This window comes from Sabethes cyaneus, chromosome 2, assembly GCF_943734655.1.
Source record: "Sabethes cyaneus chromosome 2, idSabCyanKW18_F2, whole genome shotgun sequence".
Classification (NCBI taxonomy): domain Eukaryota; kingdom Metazoa; phylum Arthropoda; class Insecta; order Diptera; family Culicidae; genus Sabethes; species Sabethes cyaneus.
In genome coordinates, this window is record NC_071354.1 from 37,741,710 (window position 1) to 37,761,675 (window position 19,966).

Here is a 19,966-nt window from a genome sequence, read left to right on the forward strand (position 1 = left end):
TCCGGAGCCTGTGCAGGCCCATTTTTGAACCATCTGTAAAAAAACAGATAGTTCCAGATGGAAGATCTGGCCCTCCATTATTCCACATTGAGCGATCTGTTTCAATCACCTCATATGGAACGTCCATATTGGGCCTGGCTTCTATGCAGTCAGAGACTGAAGTTACTAAGGGTGTCAGATTGAATTCCCGAAGTATGCGAAGATGACCGATTTGGTCACCTTCGAGTATGGTTTTACTCCTTTGCAACCGTAGTGCGCCGAGCTCTGCTTCCTTCTTCACATGAAGATGCAAAGGCAGTAAGCATAGCATTGCCTCCATGGCTGCAGTAGGTGTTGTACGCATGGCACTGGTAACTGTAAGACAGGCCAGGCGCTGAACTTTGTTTAGTTTGGCTTGGGCTGTCACCTCATTCACCTTTGGCCACCATACGACTGCAGCATAGGTTATCCTAGGCCGTGCAATAGTAGTGTATGACCAGAAGGCTAGTTGAGGTTTCAATCCCCAGGTTTTGCCAAACAGTGACCTGCATGCCCAGATAGCCGAAGTTGCTTTCTTAACAGCATAATCTAGGTGGGCAGCCCAGTTCAGTTTTTTATCGAGAATTATTCCGAGGTGTTTGACTTCATTACTGAAGCCCAGTCTGACACCATTCAGTATAGGCGGAGTAATGGTATGTTTCCTTCGCCTAGTGAATGGTATAACGACTGTTTTGGTGGGATTTACATTAAGTCCCTCTTGTGAGCACCATAACATGGTGGTGTTTAGAGCTCCTTGCAAGCGACTTGACAGTACTGCGTCAAACTTTCCTCTGACAATAAGTACAACGTCGTCGGCGTAAGCAATGGTCTCATAACCAAGCTGTGACAGCTTGTGAAGGAGTGCGTCGGCCACCAGTGACCAGAGCAGGGGGGAGAGAACTCCTCCCTGTGGACATCCTTTGATCACCGAAATCGTGACCGACGTATCTCCCAATGATGCTGTAATTTGTCTGCTCGAGAGCATTGCTTGAATCCAGCTCATTGTAGTGTGGTCGATTCTCTTTTGACAGAGAGCCGTATTAATTGACGCAAAGGACGTGTTATCGAAAGCGCCTTCAATATCAAGAAAAGCACAAAGTGCCGTCTCTTGATATTTGAGCGATTTCTCAATTAACGTCACTAAGCAGTGCAGTGCGGTTTCCGTAGATTTACCGTGTTGGTATGCATGTTGATTTACATGTAACGGAGAGTTTTTTAAAAACTCATTGCGGATATAGTTATCCGTGATTTTCTCCATCAGCTTAAGAAGCGTTGAAGTCAGACTTATCGGTCTGAAAGCCTTAGGCATGGTTTTGTCTTTTTTGCCAGCCTTAGGTATGAACACCACCCTTACTTTCCGCCAATTCTCTGGGATATACCCCAAAGTGAAACTGGCTCGAAAGAGGTTGATGAGCTCGGACATTATAACACCGTCCGTTTTTTGTAAGAAAATGGGTAGAATACTGTCCGGACCTGGAGATTTGGTTCAAAAGAGCTGAGTGCCCAATTGATCGAGGCCTCCGTAAACAATCGGCGTGCAAGTAGAACCGAATCATTTGACACATTGTGTAATGACCCATTCCACTGTTGCCCGCCTATGTTTTGCCCAGTGGTCACTGTCGAACCAGGGAAGTGCGTGTTCATCAGAACTTCCAGAGTTTCCCTGGTGGTAACAGTGAGACTCCCATCCTCTTTTTTCAATTGCCCTAGATCATTGCAATGGTCCTTGGACATCGCTTTCTGCAGACGCGTAGCCTCTGGCAGAGTTTGAATGCTTTCGCAAAATTTGACTCGTGATTTCCTTTTGGCTTTGCGTAGCTCAGCGTTGTATTTGGTGAGGGAAGCTCTGTAGTCTTCCAAGTTAGACGTGATTTTGGCCCTGTTGAACAGACGCCTTGCCTTCCGACGGAGATTGCTAAGCGTCTCATTCCACCAGGGCACATCACGGCAAACTGTTCGCGTGTTTACGGGACAGTTTGTGTTATACGCGTCTGTGATCCTACATTGCAGGTCACTAGCGGCGATATCCAGCTCAACTGGAGTTCGTATATTATTGTGACAGGAATTACGTGAGGCAATCAGATGATCCCTAAAGGAACTCCAATTGGTTTTCCTCGGATTCCTGAATTGTTCACTCTTTAGAGGATTAGCCTCGATGTCGAAAATGATATGTCTGTGATCTGATAAACTTGGTTCATCAGAGACATGCCAATTTTTGACTTTCTCAGCTATAGAGGCGCTACATAGAGTAAGGTCTAGGACCTCTGATAGCGTTTATAAAGGTGGGGTCATTCCCTACATTGATTACATTGACATCGTTAGAAGTAAGATATTCAAGTAGGTACTCACCCCTGTTGTTTGTGTCCGAGCTGCCCCATATCGTGTGGTGCGCATTTGCGTCGCAGCCTATCACGTACGGCTTGTTGACTGCTCTGCAGTACCGCACAAGTTCAGCAACCTCGGGCGGTGGAATTTCGTCCTTGTCCCCTGGAAAGTAGGCGGACGCAACGACTATCTCCTGCTTCCCTCTAGTCGTCGGGACTACCACCGTAATGGCAACGACGTCGCGTTGGATGAATTCTGTAATTGGAGAAAATGTTATTCTCTTATTTAACAGAATGGTGAACCTCCGGCATAGGACACTAGACGCGCCCTTGGCATGGTGGAGGTTCACCTGAATGCAGCGAAAGCTGCTCATTTGGAGGCAGGATTGCCGTTTTCAGCTTGATCTAGTACTGGATCGAGCCTTGGCGAAGGGGTACCAGCAGCGTTTTCGCTGAGTTGAGCGGCTGGGTCGCTCACACCGGCAGGCTTCGGTTGCCGCAGGCGACAGGCCACAGATGTCCGACCCGCACTTAACGGCGGATTGAGCCTCTGAGGTCTGCTATCGACTGGTGATTGCTGCGTACGCCTCTTGCGAGGTTTTCGCGGCGCTCGCCTAGTCTTCGCAGGATTGCATTGTTTAGGTGGCGGCGGGGCACTTCCAGTGGGAAGTTCCGCACTTTCCACCCTCAACGTTGCAGGATTGCATTGTCTTGGTGGTGGCGGGGCGCTCCCAGAAGGGAGTTCCGCTCGTACCTTCCTCGACTTTGCAGCAGAGACTGTTGCGCCTGTGTTGATCAGACCTCTGCCAACCTGTCGCATGCGTGCTTTGCCAAACATAAAATTTAGCGTAAAGCGCTGCTCAGTGATCTGACTTGCCGACTTTTGGTCAACCTCCATTAACAGTTCCACGGTATTTCCACGCACAATGCGACGGCGTATCTGCCACGCTTGCGTTGAAAAGCCGTCGTTCTGATTCTGGAGGAATCTCAGGATTTTCTCGTCCGTGGTACCGACACTGTCCTGGAAGTACCCTATGAAGGTGTGAGCCCTCGGCAGGTCCTTCGTGTCGTAGGCCCGTAGTTGTGCTCCTTCCCACGGGACGAGAGTAGATGCCGTTTGCTCCAGCCATTTGACCGTGTTCTGGTCAGAGCAAGCCAGTATCAAGTAGCCGTTCTTGAACTGGCAGCTCCTGAACTTGGGTCTAATGGCTGGAGTCTCCTGGTCAGCTATTTGATCCAGAAGAACGGCGCGGACAATCTGGAGCTGATCCGTAGTGAGCAGGGAAACGGGATAATCAGCCGTAGTTATGGCTACACTGAAAGCATCCACCATTTCCCTGTAGGTGCACCCCGAGGATGGTTTTGGTGCCGAAGGACCCGCGCAGGCTCGACTGCGTGGTCTCTTTTTAGTGGGACCTTTGCTGCTGATGTTCGGCGACGCCGTATCAGAGGATCGTTACCTTTTGGTAACGACAAGGTCCCGCTGGCTAGGCTGGCCGGCCGGCAGAAGGGCAAGTTCCTCCGCTTCGTCCTTTGAGTAGCCCTTGCTCCGATACCACTTCTGCCGTCGCCGTTGCGCATTGGAGAGACGCTTGGCTACAACTCCGGAAGTCCCAGGTTGCCCCTTGACTTCAGGTAGGGTCGCCGGATCGGGAAGGTTATCCGCGTCGCTCTCCGCATTCCCTGTTGGTGAATTCAGGATCAGAGATGAAGCCGAGAGTCCTCCTTCCAGCGACATGCTGTCGAGGTTAAAGTCCTCTTCCATCCCTGTGTCCATTACTTCGCCAGTATTGTCCGTGCCGATCGGACTGCGCACTTCCGGTCTACCGTCGTGCGCCACCTCTACACCTACTCCGGTGTTTATCACCAACTCTTGGGGGTCGTTGGTTGCCCCATCAATTATTGTTTCAAGGTTATCCATGGCGATGGTTGTACTCTGCTGGGGAGAAAATCAACGGTTTTTTACCAGCTTGGAACAGAGGGAGCAATATACTGCACAGGGTGCTCTGGTACCATGCAGGCTCCGTTCGACCTTGGTAAACTTTATTAGACCCCCCCAAGCATGCATCCCTAGGCACGGGTCGCGTTACACCGAGGATTGGGGTCCTCCTCCGCACTTTGCTCAGAATGTAGCATGCTCCTTGACTACTTGCTACATTGAGAGCAAAAGATTTTTACAAGATTTGCCGCGGAAGAGACTCGATGTGCCGTTCCGGATGGATCCACCATAAACTTACCATGGAGCCATCCGGAGCTGCATGCCGAGCGACAAATCTCAACACTCCTCCTTTATCCTGGCTTGTGACAGACAGCTCGGGTCCCGATCCAATTTCCCCATCATTTGTTCACTCTTTTTAGGGAGCCACCCGTGGCGGTTCATCAGCGAAGGTCCGTCACTGGCGGAGTACTTGGCCTAATTTGGGATATTTTTTGTCTTAGCGTGTTTTGACTTTTAAACCATGTGATTTTCAATGTGATTTTTCGCATACAAAATATCATGAACTTCTGGAACTCTTCAGTGCAGAGTGTAGAGAGTATGCTCTAAATTTGTCTGTGCTAATTGCTTCGGATTAATTTTTCTTCCAGTCCCGTACAGTGTTACACATTTTTTCAGCTACTTTGAAGCAAAATGTCTAACAGCAGATCACAATCTCCAACACTTCTAGCAGATTGATGTAAAAGTATTCCCAGAAACCTGATACTGTCAGGATTGCATGCTATGCTAAATTAAATATAACTACACATAGCTGTATAAGCCTGCTGGTGCATATTTGTTCGACTTCGATGACCAACTGGTTGAAATCACGTATCTATCGGTTGACGATCACCACTGCGCCAAAGAGTAAATTTGCATAAAGTATTAAATTTAATTAATATTGAATATGTTTTCATCCGGTCCGAAAGGCCGCCGCAGAAGCATCAGCAGTAGCAGAAGCGCATTCAGTTTGATTGTCCCTCAGCACGTACTGTCGTCGTATCAGAGCGAAGCATATCCTGTGCGGATATATGCATTTAGCCTAGTGTACTACCGTACATATATTTCACCAAGCCACAGCTGGAGCAGATGCTTTTGCCATTTTCGTTCGTTCTGAGCAGTTCTGAGCAGAAATGCTTCAGTATCGACACTCGAGGCGAGGCCAAAGTAAATAGTAAAGCTATACTAATGGCTAAATGCATTTGAAAATATCTCGCAGCCGTTCATCTGCCATTCTATTTTACTCCGGGGAAAGTCAAAGTCATGTCATATTATTCTCAACGTGATCCCGGCATGGTTAGGTATATTTAGCTGAAAATCTGAGCGTGTTGATGATAAGTTGCTATACATGTTAAATGTCCTCAGTTGAACCATAAAGCAAAAAGCTAATCAGCTCCGGTGGACCTCGACAAAAATGAACAAACTTCAATGCATTTAACCACTTTCAACTATCAATCGCTAGTAAAATAATTATCTATTCATGAAGTGTATAATAATGGGTCGCTTCCGATTCATAAAGCGCTGCAATAGCTGCCACAGTATCAAATTAGTCCTGAATGGAAATCGGCCTCCAAACAATTGCCGAACCCACGCTACAAAAGCTCATGTAGCCTATCACCGGAAACACGGCCTGTGGCTCTCGTTGAAAAGAAAGCTCATTGACGGCTATCCCCGGCAGCAGCGCCACATGCCGGATGGGCAAAACCACATGTCCATACCGGCCACAGTTGTGCAGTGCCTGATTGCGCGACCATTCAACTCCATTTAGTCAGGTGTATGAACGCTTATTCAGCTGTGCCTAATTTCGACTTCCCCCGGAAACAAACGGTGCTGTTTTGCCGGCATGCCACTGCTGCCGAACTAAATGCATATCCTCAATTAAATTTGGTCCCCACCAGACCGTGTTGAGCACGGTTGCGGTATGCAAACTAACACCCGCCGCACTAGCAGTCAATTTGGTGAAACATATGGATGGTTATTGAGATAAATGGTTCGTTAGTGAACTGAATAGCTTTGTGAGTTGCACTGCAGCGCTCTATGAATTAAATCCTCCTGCAATTCAGTGGTCTTTATTGAAATAATGGCCATAATAAATGAACAAAAACATACTAAATTACAACCAAAATTCTCCGGTTCAAGCCACAACAGGGCAAAATTGCTTCTCCTCTACCCAGTTCCAGTTGAAACTAAGTTTATCAAATTATTAAGTAACTCAACTATAAATGAAGTAAATTAGACAAACAAATTCCCGTGTGACGTCGATAACGTTATATTTTGCTGGATAATTTCCGTTCTGCTTCCAACACTAAGGCTAATTAGATTAAAAAGTTGAATTAAAATTAGTAGAAACCACAAAACGCTAGCACAATATGTGCGATTTTTTCTTTCCAACTTTATCATATTCAACAATCCGTTTATAATTCGAAAGTCATAAAACGCTAGCGCCCACATTCCGCTGCATGGCAAAAAATAAGCGCCGAGGTAAATATATGGGCCTTACGAGCAGGCACGCTTGGTTTCACTTGATTTCATTTGTCCGTCGTCCTACCAGATGGTTTCGAACTCGAAGTAGGTAGGTAGGTAGGCAGAACGAGCAGTTCTCAGTCAGCAGTAAGTACCAAGAAAAAAAAGCGCAACCGCAACCGAAATTGATTTCCCAAGTGAGTGAACGGTGATCACGTTGTCGCTTTTCGGTTCGTTGTGCTTCCTGGGCGACGTTTGCCAATCTTAATTGATTTTACTTTCGATTTATTGTTAGACTGTGCCGAGTGGATGATAAATTACCGGTCACGTATTGGCTTAGATTCCTATAATTACCAGTTGAGTTTTTGGATGACTCTACCTAGAGATGTAGTGAGTCCAATGTTAAATGTAAGTCCGTCCAAAAATTAGTATTAGTATACATAAGAGTCGATAGTTAGATAAGGGAGGGTCATTAACCCTAGATTGACTTACCGAAAATCCGACAAATTTCGAGTAGCCGGAACTCTCGGTTATAAATATGAAAGTTGTTATATAGACGTGTCAATTTACGAAAAATTATGTAGGGAGCCTTCTGACGATTTTTCAAAAGGAACAGTACGATTGATCAATTGAGGGTCAAGGCAGCAATTAGGTTCGTAGTTCATTACCTTTTACTACGCTAGGATATCCGTGGGTTAAACCAGGCTACAAGGAAAGCCAATTATAACCGGATACGAACTTTTAGCCCCACCCAAGTAACCACTAGGATGCCCAGATGTAAACAAAAGGTGGCGCACCAGACCTTTAAGAAGAATGTTTTAGCCTGGAAGATTGAGTAATCGTTGGATGGCGAATCTATTGTTACCTACTTGTTACAAAGATACCGGGCGATTAAGTCGTAAACTCCGGATTTGAAATTGGACTAGACTTTAGACTTCCAACTGGACTAGAAATTAGAGTTGAAATTGAAGTTGAAATCGGGCTTGACCTAGGGCATTAAATTCTATTTGAATTTGGACTAATTTGGGCTTGAGGGTTTATTTCAAGTTGAACCGGAAATCGGTCTTAAAATTGAATTTGAAATTGGACCTAAATTTAGAGTAATTTGGACTGGAATTTTTACACGGAATTAGACATGAAATCGAATTTAAATGAAATTAGACTTTAAATCCATCCGGTTAGCCTCTGGGTACGATGCTGGCCTAACAACCCGGTCGTCATATCTTCGAATTTTGTCTGTGCAGTACCTCTGGAGACTGTAGGATCGTTGCACTAGCCCCATAATTGACCTGTACTCTAAAAACCGGCTGCGAAATCTGTCGATAAAGAAGGGTCAAGTTCTTGAGGACGTTTATACCCAAGGCTTTGCTTGTTGGACTTGAAATCGGTATTGAATTAGACTTGGAATTGAACTTGAAATTGGATTCGAAAGTATGTTCGAAATTGAATTTGAAATTGGATTCAAATTCAGATGTGAAATTACATTTGAAATGGACTTGAAATTGTAATTCAAATTTTACTGGAAAGTTGACTTGAAATCAGAGTTCAAATTTGACTTAAAATTGGAATTGAATTATACTTTAAATTGGGTTTAAAATTGGACATGCGTTTGGACTTGAAATTGAACATAACAACTACTTACTACTTTAGCAACCGAGGGCCGGGGTGGCTCTTGCCGTATCAAGAATTCCTCTCCACTGTACTCGGTCCTGGGCTACTCGTCGCCAATTCGTTGCGCGTCTCGACACACGCAGGTCGGCTTCAACCTGATCAAGCCATTTAGCACGTTGGGCCCCTCTATTCCAGGTGCCCGTAGGGTTCTTGAAGAGAACGAATTTCACTGCACAGTCGTCCGGCATCCTTGCGCCGTGGTCGGCCCACCGTAGTCTCCCAACTTTCACCAGGTGTACGATGAGAATCTCTCCAAGCAGTGCCTGTAGCTCGTGATTCATACGCCTCCGCCACTCTCCGCTTTCCGTTTGTACTCCGCCTAAAATAGTCCGCAACACCTTTCGTTCAAATACGGCTAGTGCACGTATGTCCTCCGTAAGCAAAGTTGGTGTCTCAAGTCCGTCGAGGACTACCGGTCTGATTAGCGTTTTGTATATCGTCGGCTTTGTGCGGCGGCGCATGCTTCCAGATCGAAGTATCTTGCGGAAGGAAAAGTAGGCTCGATTTCCAGCTTGTATGCGTCGTTGGATCTCCTTACTCCTAATTTTGTCGGCGGCGACCAGAGATCCCAAATATACGAACTCATCAACCACTTCCAGTTTTTCACCATCAATAGTCACTGTCCGTAGGAGATAAACGTTGCTTTCTCTGGAGCCTCTTCCTACTATATATTTGGTTTTCGACGCATTAATTTGTAACCCTACCCTTAGTTTTTAGTCTGGCGTAGATTGCCTCCGCTGTCCCAAGGTTTCTAGTAATGATGTCGAGGTCGTCTGCGAAAGCTAGGAGTTGGCTACTCTTGTTGAAGATCGTTCCTCTCATTTCAACGCCCGCACCTTCAATAGCGATACTGGATAACATACAGGACAGTCCATCCCCTTGCCGCAACCCTTCGCGCGATACGAAAGGACTCGAGAGTGTCCCCGAAACGCGCAGGTAGCACATCACTCGCTCCAGAGGAGCTTTGATCAGCCGCGTCAGTTTGTCCGGAAACCCGTACTCGTGCATTATCTGTCATAGCTGTTCTCGTTCAACTGTATCATATACTGCCCTGAAATCCACGAAAATATGATGCGTGGGCACGTTGTACTCTCGACATTTCTAGAGGATTTGTCGGAAAGCACCTTGTAGGCGGTGTTGACCAACGTGATGCCGCGGTAAGGCCATCGCAAATTATTTTTGATGTTTTTGTACGCCCGCCCTTCAAAATTGACTCTACAAATCGGGGGGCAAAAATTTTTTTGTTAAACCTGAGTAAATTTTTTTTTTGAATAAAATCCATTGCAGTTTTTACAGCCTAAAGAACTCGAAAAAAGAATGTACGGAGTGTTAACGCTTCTAACACGAAACAAAAATGGATGATGTAATTTCCGAAAATCGGCAAAAAAATGTTTTTTTTTCGATGTTGACTCTATTTTGGAAGGTTTTTGCATGGAAAAAAACGTATATATCAAGCATAAATTCGGGGTTCACGATTAAACTTCAAGTAGAAATTCCTAAATATCTTGATTTTTTTTGTGTAATTAAAAAAATCTCTTTGTTTTTTTCGGTTGCCAGTTTTTGCAACTTTTTAGTCTATAGTAGTACGAAATATTGCTAATTTTTACCTAAATCGTTCATTAACTCGCTCGGTATAGAAGATACGTGCTTAGTTTCTTCTGTAAAAGTGTGTGTTTTTAAAAGATACAAATGTTTGCAAAACATTATTTTTCCCTAAATCACATAGTTTTGAAGTTATAGTGAAAAAAACCGATTTTTGGGGTCCGTCATGAAAGATCCTTAATATCTCAAAAACTATTATACTTAGAGGAAACCTGATTTCAGCAAAAAGCTTCATTATAAGATTATCTATAACTTTTCTGAACATACTACAGCTCTACATCATCAAATACGAAAGTTAAATTTTGCAGCGCCACCTGGGTTTGAGTTCCGAACTAATACTAACCACCAGTCGAGTCGTTGCGTCTATTGATATACGGAAATTCTTCCGAAGCCGCCATATTGATAAAAAAAACACTATGAAAAGAGTTATTAAAAAAGTTCAAGTTTCCGAGCAATCAAACCACTGTGCATTGGTAGTAAATCTAATTTCGAGTCCAGGGCAAATACTATTTCAAGCCCTATTTAAATCCAGTTTATTTCCGTTTTTCAGTCAATTTTAGGTGAAGTGATAGAAAACTTCAAAGAAAGTTCGCAAAATTATGCTCTGTCACATGGGAGTTTTTTGAACTATTTTTCCATGTGTTTCTTCTCGAAACAAAGGAAAAATGTGACAAAAAGAGAAATAACGAAAAATAACGCGAAGGAAAACATGACAGAAATTAAACAAATGGAATACAAAAAAACGTGAGTGAAAATAAATAAGGTTTGGTACGAAAATAAAAGAAAAACAAAAACGAAGAAGAAAAAGAAAAACGTCACAGAATACGAGGAAAACCGGTACATGCAAAGAGGAAAATAATGTAGAAAAAATGGAGGAAAAAGAGGGAAAAAATGCAAAGAACGAGGAAACAGGACAGAAAAAGATGAAAAACGGAAGAGGTAAGAAGAAAAATGAGAGAAAAAAAGGCAAATAAAATAAAGAAAACGAGAAAGAAAATAAGCATAAAATGTTCAGAAACAGTGCAAAAATGTGACAAAAAAAGAGAAAAGCCGAATAAAAAAAGAGAAAAAGAAAAGGAGTAAATACGGGAGCAGGAAAACGGAGTAACGAGGATATGGGATAGAAAACGAAAATAAATGATAGAAAAGATGGAAAAGTAGTGTGACGGCGAATAGCCCCCAGATGATTGGCAGTGTAGACTACACGCTGAGCATTCATTTTTTACCGGGCGTATTGACATGCGTCACAGTGACGGATCGAATTGTAAACAAAAACAAGAAATCTTTGCTAGTTAAAATCTTTCACGCTCTCGTTCTTGTGAATTAAAACTTAAATTTATAGTTAAAATTAAAAGTGAATTTGTTATTCTAAATTGGATAAAAACATAGTTTGCTAAAATAACAAAAATTACTATTTACAATTAAAAGTAAGGAAATTCAGATTACCTAGAAAGCTAATGTATAAAGCTTATAAAATTGTAGTTGGATAACCTAAAAGCGCTCAACGTATAGGGAAGAATCTCGTCGGTGTAGATTGTACTGAAAATTTGTAAGTTGAAAAGTGATTATACCAAACATTGTTAATAAATAATTAAAATCTTGCAGCTAAAGCTGAACCCATCGAATCGTTGCGTTTTGCTAAGGAAACAGTGCCAACAATTCTTTAGTAATTTTCATCGAGAGATCCCCTGGAAATGAGCCGAATGGGTGACGACAATCTGCAATCCGCTTGCGCAGTCTGCGATCGACCGGACAATGCTGAGGACATGGTGGCATGTGACTCCTGCGGTTCCTGGTATCATTTTAGTTGTGCGAACGTAGACGAAAGTGTAGCGGATCAGTCGTGGAATTGTACTTCGTGTGGCAACGCAGGTCGCGCGCAGTCACAGAAAGCAGGTCCGCAGACGTTGACTGTACCATCCAACGCAGGGAAGTCTTCGAAGACATCGGATGTAAACAAATCCAATACCGGGAAGAAGTCGACAGCCAAGGGGTCTGTAAGTGTTGCTTCTAGTGTTAAGGATATAGCTATTCAGATAGAATTGAAAATGCTAGAAGAGCAAGAGCGAATTAAAGAGCAAGAGTTGATAGAGGAAAAGGAGATTAGGCAAAGAAAGCTACAGCTAGAAAGACAAATGAAAGAGCGTGAGTTAGCATTAGAAGCCAAAAGGTTGGCTGAGGAAAAGGCGTTCGAAGAGAAGCAGCTCGCGGATGAGGAAAAGTTTCGTAAAGCTTAGTCAAAAATGAGACAGCAGTCTCTCGAAAAAATGAATAGTCTTGTCCGGCAACTGTCGCACGGCGGTAGTGATACTTCGAGCGTTTGTCAAAGTGAGGCGGCGAAATCCGTGGAAAAGGTGAACTTGTGGTTGCAGCAATCAGATAAGCAAACAGGTGGAGAGAATAAAAAACCAGTTGACAATGTTTTGGAACGGAATTCCGGTAAACTGGTCAACAGTGATGTTCCCCGTCCCAAACGCAATCATATTCGTAGAAGTATCCAGAAGCCGAAGGAACCCGGGAGAAGTAAGGACGATGATAGCCAGTATTCCAATGCACAAGCGGAGATACCACCGACCAGTCGTCAGTTAGCGGCGAGACAAGTAATGGGGAAAGATCTGCCGGTATTTTCTGGGAATCCAGAGGAGTGGCCAATCTGGATCAGTAACTTTGAACGGTCTACGGTTACGTGTGGGTTTTCCCAGGATGAAAATTTAATGCGGTTGCAGCGTTGCCTGAAAGGTCCAGCGTTGGAAATGGTGCGTAGTAGGCTTCTTTGTCCAACCAGCGTGCCGTATGTCATCAAAATATTGCAGTTACGATATGGTCGGCCAGAAACGTTAATCAAAACGCTAACTGAAAGGATTCATCGTCTTCCTCCACTAAACACGGACAGTTTGGAGAGTATAGTTGACTTCGGTATAGCAGTTGATAATCTGGTGGAACATCTGAAGACTGCCAAGCAGCAATCGCATTTGATAAATCCGTCTCTACTTCACGAGCTAGTGGGGAAGCTTCCTGTTGATTACCGGATGAAATGGTCGGCATATAAAAGTCCTTTCGCGGAGGTTGATCTTGGAACGTTTGGAGCGTTCACGTCTTCGTTGGTAAAGTTGGCATTCGAGGTGATGGACGACACTCCAACAGGAACGACATCCAAGGGAACTTACCAGAAGCCCAAAGACCGAGGGTTTGTGCAAGCTCATTCGGAGCAACCCACGGCTGGGCCATCATCGGCAAACAGCAACACAGTCGCTTACGTAAAACAATCAAACAAGTACTGTATCTTTTGTCAGATAGAGGGACACAGGGTAGCGGATTGCTTCAAGTTTCAGGCCTTAAACATAGATGAGCGGTGCGAGGTTGTCAGTCAAAATTCGCTGTGTTGGATGTGTCTCAATCAACACGGGAATTGGCCGTGCAAGACCTGGCAAGGATGTGGGATTGAAGGTTGCCGTCTACGTCACCACAAATTGTTACACGCGACGACACCATCAGTAAACAGAGAAGTCTCTATGAGCCATACTGGCCAGCAGACTACTGGTGCTCCTCTTTTCCGGATTCTTCCAGTAACTTTGTACGGGGAACGGTGTCAGGTTGAAGTGTATGCGTTTGTGGATGAAGGTTCACAAGTAACACTGCTGGATGAAGCAGTTGCTGTAGAAATGGGAATTAGTGGACCGGTTGAGACGTTAAATTTACAGTGGACTGGAAATGTTACTTGGAATGAACCGAACTCCAAACGAATACGAATGGAGATTTCGGGTAGTGGATCTACCGAACGCTATGCGCAGTTCAACGTTCGAACCGTAGCCAGCCTTGACTTGCCGATGCAGTCATTGCGATACCACGAATTGGCAAACAATCACTCACATTTACGAGGTTTGCCAATCGACAATTACGGAGATATTACTCCAAAGCTACTGATTGGTCTTGACAACCTGAAACTCACGGTTCCATTAAAGATTCGGCAAGGAGGTTGGGACCAACCAATTGCTGCCAAGTGTAGACTCGGCTGGAGTATCTACGGCTGCGTACAGCCGGTATCGGAATCATTCACTTGTGGGTTTCACGTTGGAGGATGGATTTGAACCAAGAAAAGGGCTACACTCGTCAGGTTATGAAGGTGGCAAGGCGAAAGGCTGATGTCCTTGAATCGAACCGTCTGCATAATCCATCCGCCCAGTTGGCAAAGAACGATGAACTAGATAAAGCGATGGTTCACAGTGCCGAGGCGCGATATCGTTTCCCGCTGGACAGTATATTGGCGAAGGCGATTCCCTGTCAGAGAAGTCAGCAGCTGCAGTGGAAGGGGCGAAGACAGGATGCAATCCACCAGCTGTGGCGTTACAAGGCCAATGGCAATGCACCCAAAGTGCGAACAACGCGGAACTGTGGTGCGACATTCTTCAATCGGCGGAAGAACAAGTTCCATCTGCACGATTCGCAGTTCAAGAACGAACCTGATGTGCGCATGCAGGAGATGAAGAAGGAAGAAGGAACACGAATAGAGGAGGTGCCTGTGGGACCAGATCGGGTACGGCAGACTTGGGTGCGTACGAAAGGAGGAGTTGCTCGAAGGTCGGCAGTTAAGTTGACTTTGTTCGACGTCAGGATGGATGGTGGTCCTGAGCAAGGAGATTGCAATGGATCACGGGCCGGGGTATGTGACGGCGAATAGCCCCCAGATGTTTGGCAGTGTAGACTACACGCTGAGCATTCATTTTTTACCGAGCGTATTGACATGCGTCACAGTGACGGATCGAATTGTAAACAAAAACAAGAAATCTTTCACGCTCTCGTTCTTGTGAATTAAAACTTAAATTTATAGTTAAAATTAAAAGTGAATTTGTTATTCTAAATTGGATAAAAACATAGTTTGCTAAAATAACAAAAATTACTATTTACAATTAAAAGTAAGGAAATTCAGATTACCTAGAAAGCTAATGTATAAAGCTTATAAAATTGTAGTTGGATAACCTAAAAGCGCTCAACGTATAGGGAAGAATCTCGTCGGTGTAGATTGTACTGAAAATTTGTAAGTTGAAAAGTGATTATACCAAACATTGATAATAAATAATTAAAATCTTGCAGCTAAAGCTGAACCCATCGAATCGTTGCGTTTTGCTAAGGAAACAGTGCCAACAAGTAGGATATCATGGCATGAAAGACGAAAACGTAAAACAGAATAAAGAAGAGAAAAAAACCCTAGAAAATATAAAAGTCGAAGCTGGCTGGACAGAAAATTAGAGAAAAAAAAAAGACAGAAATAGAAGGAAAACGGGCTTGAAGACGCCGAAAACGGTAAAAAGACGAAAAATGAAGAAGGAAAATTATGAAACGGCTAAAAACGAAAGCGTAACAAGGAAAAAGGAAAACCGGAGAGGAAAAAGAAAAAAACACAATAAACGCGACAGAAGACAAAAAACGGGGCATAAAAAAGAAAAACGGAACAGACGAAGATGAAAAATGAGATGAAAAGGAGAGAAGGAGTTGGAAAAAGACAAAATTTTGAAGCGAAAAACGGGAAAGAAAATAATAAAAGAAACGAGTTTAATGGTGACCTGAAAAAAATCAGGACTGAAAATAAGAAAAAGTGGAAGGAAACGAAGAAAAACGGAACAATAAAACACTGAAACAGAGAAAACAGGACAGAAAATGGGGAAAACGAGAGAGGGAAAAAGGACGGAGCAAACCGGAAAAACTGTGAACGAAAATAAAAAAAAAACAATTCAGAAAAGGAGAAAAAATGAAACCAAAAGTAGAAGAACATGTGAGTATGGATGGAAAATCACTGATTTTTTATTAACCCCTGTGAGGTAAGGTCACACACACAAATCATGACTTCACGAAAAACAGTAAATCTTTAGTCTTCCCGTTTTTCCAGGCCAAAGCATTCTTCTGAAAGGTCGGGGGCCCCACCTTTTGTTTAAGTCCGGGCACGCTAGTGACGTCGATAAAACAGGTCGAAGAGAAGGGATCAGTATCAAAACTTGCGCAGCTTGAGCAGCACGTTCTGCTCAAAAATAACTTTGAGAGGGGATAGTCGGGCACGTTCGTTAACAATACGGTTTTACTTTCAAGACATCAACTTGGTCCTGGTTCAGTCAAAACAAAAATAAACCTGCTTTATTATGATGGTGAGAATTTGTCATTCGTTTCGTTCCTCGCTTCTAACCTGTCGCTATGGTTGACCTAAATAAATAAAATAAAATGGTTGACCTAACAAATGACATTTGTAGATTAGATATTACCAGTAGTTCTATATTTTCACGAATATTGAATCTTCAACCGTTTACACAGTTCTCCAATCATGATTCCAAGCGCGGATTTTTTTAGTTTTAATACTAGAATTATAATAATCGAGATGAAATGAAATAGGTATCTGAATTTTCTCATCATAGTATGATTTTTGAGTAAATTGGTTTTGCATGTCGAGTGATTGAGTCGATTTTCATTGCGGGTTTTCCCCAAAATAATGCACATTTATCAGCAATACGATGTATGAGAAATGGCACTGTTGGCACCATCAGTAATCGCAGTTATTTTATGATTTGTAACAAGCTGTATTGTTGCACTTGTTTTCGTGAAATTTCTTGTGAGTTTTTTGGTGGTGGGGGTGGAGGAGTAATGGTTACGAAGTACTCACCTGCTCGCTTAAGAAAAGTTAGATTCTTGGTATGTGAGTTGTGTCCATCAAGCAGAAAGAGCACCGGAGGAAATATTGCGCAGGAAATATCCGAATAGAGCACCTTGGATCTTTTCGTTTGTGCCTAAAAACAACATGAATTCTAGTTACCCAGATCTTCAATTTATGGCAATATTGCTCAACTTACGATAAGGACGAATGTTTCGCCTACGTTGAATGTTCTACTTGCAGCCTTCCGCTATCATCTGGGTCAAAACGTCTAAAAAATTATTGACCGCTCGCAGGTTGAAGCCTTGCAATCGAGACGCAGAAGTTACTTCAAGAGCACGTAAAAAAGGATGCTCATTTTGCCCCGTGCGCTCATTAAGTTAAAGCTGTGAGTTACTACATGACGACAAGAAAAAGTAAATTATTCTGAAAAAAGAATAGACGTAATATGAAATATGCACTTTCGGAGAAGCAATCAACAAAGTGAACAAAGTTTTATTGAAATTGAAGTGAGCTAGAGCAGCGGATGAATGATTCGAATGAGACGAATCACTCGTTAAATGAAAGCAAAAACTGAACATTGCAGAAAAAAAATCAACTATCCACTAAAAGTCATTAAATTTTTGCTCCCTACATTTGCTGCAGAGCTGGCTCTACCGTCTCACTGCCCCGTAAAAATATATACATCATCCACCGTTCTTCAAAGCGTATCCCCTGACTGCAACACGTCAGCCTGTCTGCACCAAGCTGGTCCCTGGGAAATTACCGGTCTTCCGGTATCGCAACTTTGATGTTGGAAATAACTTCTCAGTTTTATGTTTCGTTCGCTAGCTCGTACTAGCCAACATATATGTTCATTCACTTTTCACCATTCTGACTTTATTATTGATGTTGTTCGTAAAGTAAACTGGGATTGTGCAGCTTTTAATTTGAATTTGGAATTGTTTTTTGTTAATTTAAATAGCTTCATTTACGTTTTATGAAGATAATAAATAAAATATGCTACTACTATCAAACGTTAATTGGCTTTTGGTTCTTTCTTTGTATCACAGCTAGGTGGCATGAGAAATATCCCATCCAAAGCTCTGCCTTTGTAAAAAAAGACAAAAGAATCGCTTAGCAGCCCCATCAGACGCAACTGCACAATCTGACAGCGTAATGAAATATCTCTATTTTCTCCTTCAACTTTCTTTGCAGCAACAAGAGAAAAGACGCGAGCTGCGTTTGAAAAAGTTCTGGCGTACCACCACCAAGCCCCCGACCTCGTCCGAGGACTCCGGCGGCTGCGAAAGTCCTACAAAACTCGGACGAAAGGCATTCCAGCAGCCCAATAACCTTAATAGCCCCCATCGGCATCCACCCGCCTGTTCCCTGCCACTGTTGCAAGTGTGGCCCAGCCAGGATTCACCCCGCGGTGAGGCGGACGGGCAAAGTTTCGTCTTCCCGCTGGCAGTTGACGACCACCAGCAGAATGGAGGAATGCTTCAAACCTCCCTGCACCACCAGGCTGCGGTTGCATCGAGTAGCAGTACCAACGATCTACGGAGAAACTCCCTGTTCGTGGATCAACTGCAGGCGGGTGACTCGGGCATCGATTCGGTTCAGGCATCTCCCTCGCCGGTGGCCATGCCCTGTCATCCTCTGGTAGTTTCGAACGCAATTTCACCAAGTGCATCGCCCACCATTGGCTCGCCTACGCAATCGGTGGACCACAATCGACGCCCGTCGACTTCGCTGCTGCATCCGGATCATGCGCGAATATTTGCCCTTCGGCAACCTTCGTCGCCGGATCAAGTAGGCTGTCAGATTTTCAGTCTGTCAATTTTCAATAACATTTGTTTTTAAATTTTGTTAGACATCACTTGAAGACAATACAGAGTTCAACGGTGCTGCAGGAAATCACCTTTGTACCGCCAGTTCCAGTACGACCTCTTCCCTAACGTCCGTAGCAGTAGCCACACTAGGGCAACACCCGCAGAGGTAACCGAAATCATTTACGTTCATTTTTAATCCAAAAATTAATCTTTCTCCGCTTTACAATTTATAGATCATCAGACCCATGGCTGCGACCGGAAGGCGACAAAGATAACCTGGAGGTGGACCGACAGCGTCGTGCCTCGACGATGACCGCCCGTCTGTCGCTCTTCGATGCCCTGGATCTGGAGTACGCGCTGCTCCGAGCCGCGGCCCGCGGTTCGGTGGGGCCGTACTCACTGAGTGAATCGCTGCACAAGCTCACATTTACGCAATCACTTGCCTTTCCAGCACTGGCCCGTGGTTTGGCCGCAAAACGGCGAACCTCTACGGAGGAGAACACCACCCGCCCGTTGAACCCGAACGAGTCCGGCCTCAACACGTTCGCCAAGGTGGTCACCGCTTGTGTTCTAGTGATGGTTAGCTTTCTAGTGTTCTTAGTGGTGTACAAATACGTACGGACGTGAGGTTTGCTCCTGGCCCCGACGGAGGTCACGTTCCAAGCGGCTTCGACGACGACCAGTACGACGATCGCTTCATATCAGCACGTGGCCAACCGAACGCTGGCGTCGGGCGTCAGGAAGCTATTTAACCTCGAAAATTAGTGCGTGAAACGAATCATATACAGTGGGTATTAATGGGAAGAACCAGCGGAATAGTGATGAAAAAAGTGTTTTCTTATGATGTAAAATAAAGCATTAGATAACACGTTCAATAGTCAAGCGGTAATAATGAATTGTGAAAGTAAAATACAATAAATCATGCAGCGACAGTTGGCTAAGCTTAAAGCACATGCGCAGCGTGATCAAACGTTAATAGATAGGGCTGAATAGGATTAATTTTTTTTCGAATTCATTCAATAGTAATTTCTGACATTGCAGAGTTCATCGATTATCATGAAAAAGGTTGAATGTAGGTAAAAATTTCGGTCACATATCACTTCGAAAATTATGTTTCAATTATAGAAAAACTAATCAATCAATCCAATCTTACCATCTAGGGTTATTCCAATAATGGACTATATCATCAATAATTTAAAAATATTCGTATGGTCTTTAAGGATGTCGAAATTGCTGACCGTCGCATTAGCAAAGGAAAAGTTCAAACTAATCGGTTTCGAAAAAAGATCGTTCGATTTTAGATAGGTTATTCGAAAAACAAGTACATAACAGAACACAGTCTATTGGAACATATACGGAAAATACGTTTCTAAAATTATATAACGTTCCACTGAATTTAGTGAAAATATTGGTGAAATATTGCAGGTCAAATTTGAGTTTTTTTCATAAAATAGTATTTAAATAT

At 43.7% G+C, this 19,966-nt stretch overlaps 1 protein-coding gene across 1 annotated transcript; it reads left to right on the forward strand.

The window, feature by feature from the left end:
* Window positions 1-14,170: 14,170 nt before the first annotated feature.
* On the forward strand, window positions 14,171-19,128 carry LOC128735298 (uncharacterized). The gene is made up of 4 exons (XM_053829788.1): window positions 14,171-14,713; window positions 17,885-18,481; window positions 18,543-18,667; window positions 18,735-19,128. Exons 1-4 carry the CDS (start codon window positions 14,171-14,173, stop codon window positions 19,126-19,128), a joined length of 1,659 nt encoding a protein of 552 aa, XP_053685763.1.
* The last annotated feature ends 838 nt before the right edge of the window (window positions 19,129-19,966 follow it).

Excerpts from the sequence above, each read along its gene's own strand:
- LOC128735298 (XM_053829788.1), top strand. The coding sequence starts at position 14,171 with ATGAAGGTGGCAAGGCGAAAGGCTGATGTCCTTGAATCGAACCGTCTG. Across the intron at positions 18,482-18,542 it reads AACCTTCGTCGCCGGATCAA|ACATCACTTGAAGACAATAC; the intron begins GTAGGCTGTCAG and ends AAATTTTGTTAG. Across the intron at positions 18,668-18,734 it reads CTAGGGCAACACCCGCAGAG|ATCATCAGACCCATGGCTGC; the intron begins GTAACCGAAATC and ends TACAATTTATAG.